We start from the raw sequence: 2,241 nt of genomic DNA on the forward strand, positions 1-2,241 counted from the left end.
CTCGAGTCTGACCCGACCCAAAAATTTTATACCTTCTATCCGACTCCGACGCGATCCGATATAAAATAAAGATTTAATTAGAAATAAAAAAAATTAAGAAAATTACATTATTATCATCGGGTCGAAATTTTTGTACCTCCACCCGACCTGACCTCACCCCTTAAAAAATCTAACACGACCCGAACCCGAGTTTTTTTAAAAAAAATTCGACCCTATTGGGTTTGGTCGGGTTAAAACTCGTCGGATTCGAGTTAAATTGCCATCTTTATAACCAATCGGTTCCGATATTAATAAAGACAAAATGATAATTAAAACGGTTGAAACAATACATTAATATTGAAACTGGCATTAATTAATATTTAGAAAAATAATAATTAATATTTTTTATGATTTTTTTCCTAATAACATTTAGGAACTAAATTGATCCTTTTCAGGAATTATTTATAACAAAGCAAAATCTCCTGTCATAACCGATCTTTTCTCTTTCAGTTCTTCAAATATATTTGCAATTCCCATAGCCTGCATAAATAAAATAAATATGCAATTAAATAAAGAATAAACAAAAATGGCTTTTATTTTGAACCTAATCTTTGTGCTTTTATTTCTAGAAATTTACCATTTTACTTTTTAGATTTAAAATTTAAAAGGAATAAGAATTAAATTTATAAAAATAAAAGTTAGAAAACTAAAATTTTGATGTATAAAGAGTTTATAATAAATTATTAATAGTTCGATGAATAAATTTAAAATATTCATAATTGCACGGAGATTTATTGATAAAATAGATTATTAAAATTCAATTCCTAAACCCTAAAAAGATTTTTTTTTTTAAATCAGATGATGGTTTTGATTCTTCAACTATGTTTAATTTTGGACTAACCAATGACAGTATAAGATTGGAGAACAAATTATGGCAAATTAAAGTTTAGAGAGTAAATATCAACACAGGAACTAAACGCTTACTTGGATTCTCGCTGATTACTCTACCAATGCCATTAAAATCACAAAAACTAGGGTTGCCTTCATGAGAGCGGTAGTAAGAATTCATGGCGAATGCGGCACGAGACCTGACGGTGGGTGGATCACCGCATGCGGCACCCGGCTGAATCGGACCACAATCAATGCCTTGGCCGCACGCGAAATCCAAGGCTTTCTGCAATTCAGCATTGGAAGCTTGCTCCGTTGGCACACAAAACGCGGTCGGGGGTGTGACCACCGCAGTTCCATTATCAAGTACAACTCCATGCGTTTCGACGACGGAAGCGGAGGAGAAGAGATGGAAGACGACGGTGGCAAGGATAAGGAAAGAAACTCTGCTCAATGACTTCATGATGATAATAAGATTCTTCTTATAATTATTGATATTTCGTTTTGATCCCTGATATTGTTATGGGGTTGTAATTGGTGTATGTATATATAGGGAAGATGAATCAACCATGGAAGAGTAGTTTATGATCTATGTTTTGACATATGGGAAACCATGAGAATTAACAGCATGCAATGGCGGATCATAGAATGAGGCATACCAAAAATCTTAAAAATTTACTTTGAAGACCCACCCTTAAAAAGTTACTGACGTGGTAATTATTTTATTTTTTTAATGATAGTGTGAGATTTACCTTATGGTGACACATTAAAATCTATGTTATTTTTGAACTTTTAGTATGATTTTTTTAAAAAAAATAGTTGGGTGACCAAAACGGAATCGCGAAAATAGTTAGCTGATTAAATGCATAGTTTATCCTATTATCTAAAATCATTCACAAATTTAGAAATTTACGGTGAAAACATTAAATATATATATATATATATATATATATATATATATATATATGTATATATATTATAGTTTTATATATTATTTATCATGCAAGTTTAATAAAATTATTTGTCTAAACTAATTACAAGCATAAAAATTAAATATATACTAATATGTGTAGGGTGTTCTGATAGGATAAATTGTATTTTCTAATAGAAAATTTAAGTTAAAAACTTTATCAGAAAAGAACCACAAGTTTAATAATTAAATATGTACATTTTATTATATATATAGGGTTAGGATCTAATTACATAATGTACAATTAAATATTTTAGATCTTTTTAGGACCGTTGGATGAGGGAAAATCAAATATTGAGATTAACAATAGGAAATGAGAAAATATTCACTAAAAAAAGAATTTGTTTTTTGCTCAACAAGAAGAAATATTCATTAAAGATGAATTAAAACTCCGAATGTGAGCC

At 29.7% G+C, this 2,241-nt stretch overlaps 1 protein-coding gene across 1 annotated transcript; it reads right to left on the bottom strand.

Moving 5' to 3' along the window:
- Positions 1-351: 351 nt before the first annotated feature.
- LOC120176535 (major pollen allergen Ole e 10-like) lies at positions 352-1,361 on the bottom strand. The gene is made up of 2 exons (XM_039182956.1): positions 964-1,361; positions 352-519 (listed from the first exon to the last, which is right to left on the bottom strand). The coding sequence occupies exons 1-2, from the start codon at positions 1,328-1,330 to the stop codon at positions 494-496; spliced, it is 393 nt and encodes a 130-aa protein (XP_039038887.1). The 5' UTR covers positions 1,331-1,361; the 3' UTR covers positions 352-493.
- Positions 1,362-2,241: the final 880 nt, after the last annotated feature.

This window comes from Hibiscus syriacus, unplaced genomic scaffold, assembly GCF_006381635.1.
Source record: "Hibiscus syriacus cultivar Baekdansim isolate YM2019G1 unplaced genomic scaffold, ASM638163v2 tig00112249_pilon, whole genome shotgun sequence".
Classification (NCBI taxonomy): Eukaryota; Viridiplantae; Streptophyta; class Magnoliopsida; order Malvales; family Malvaceae; genus Hibiscus; species Hibiscus syriacus.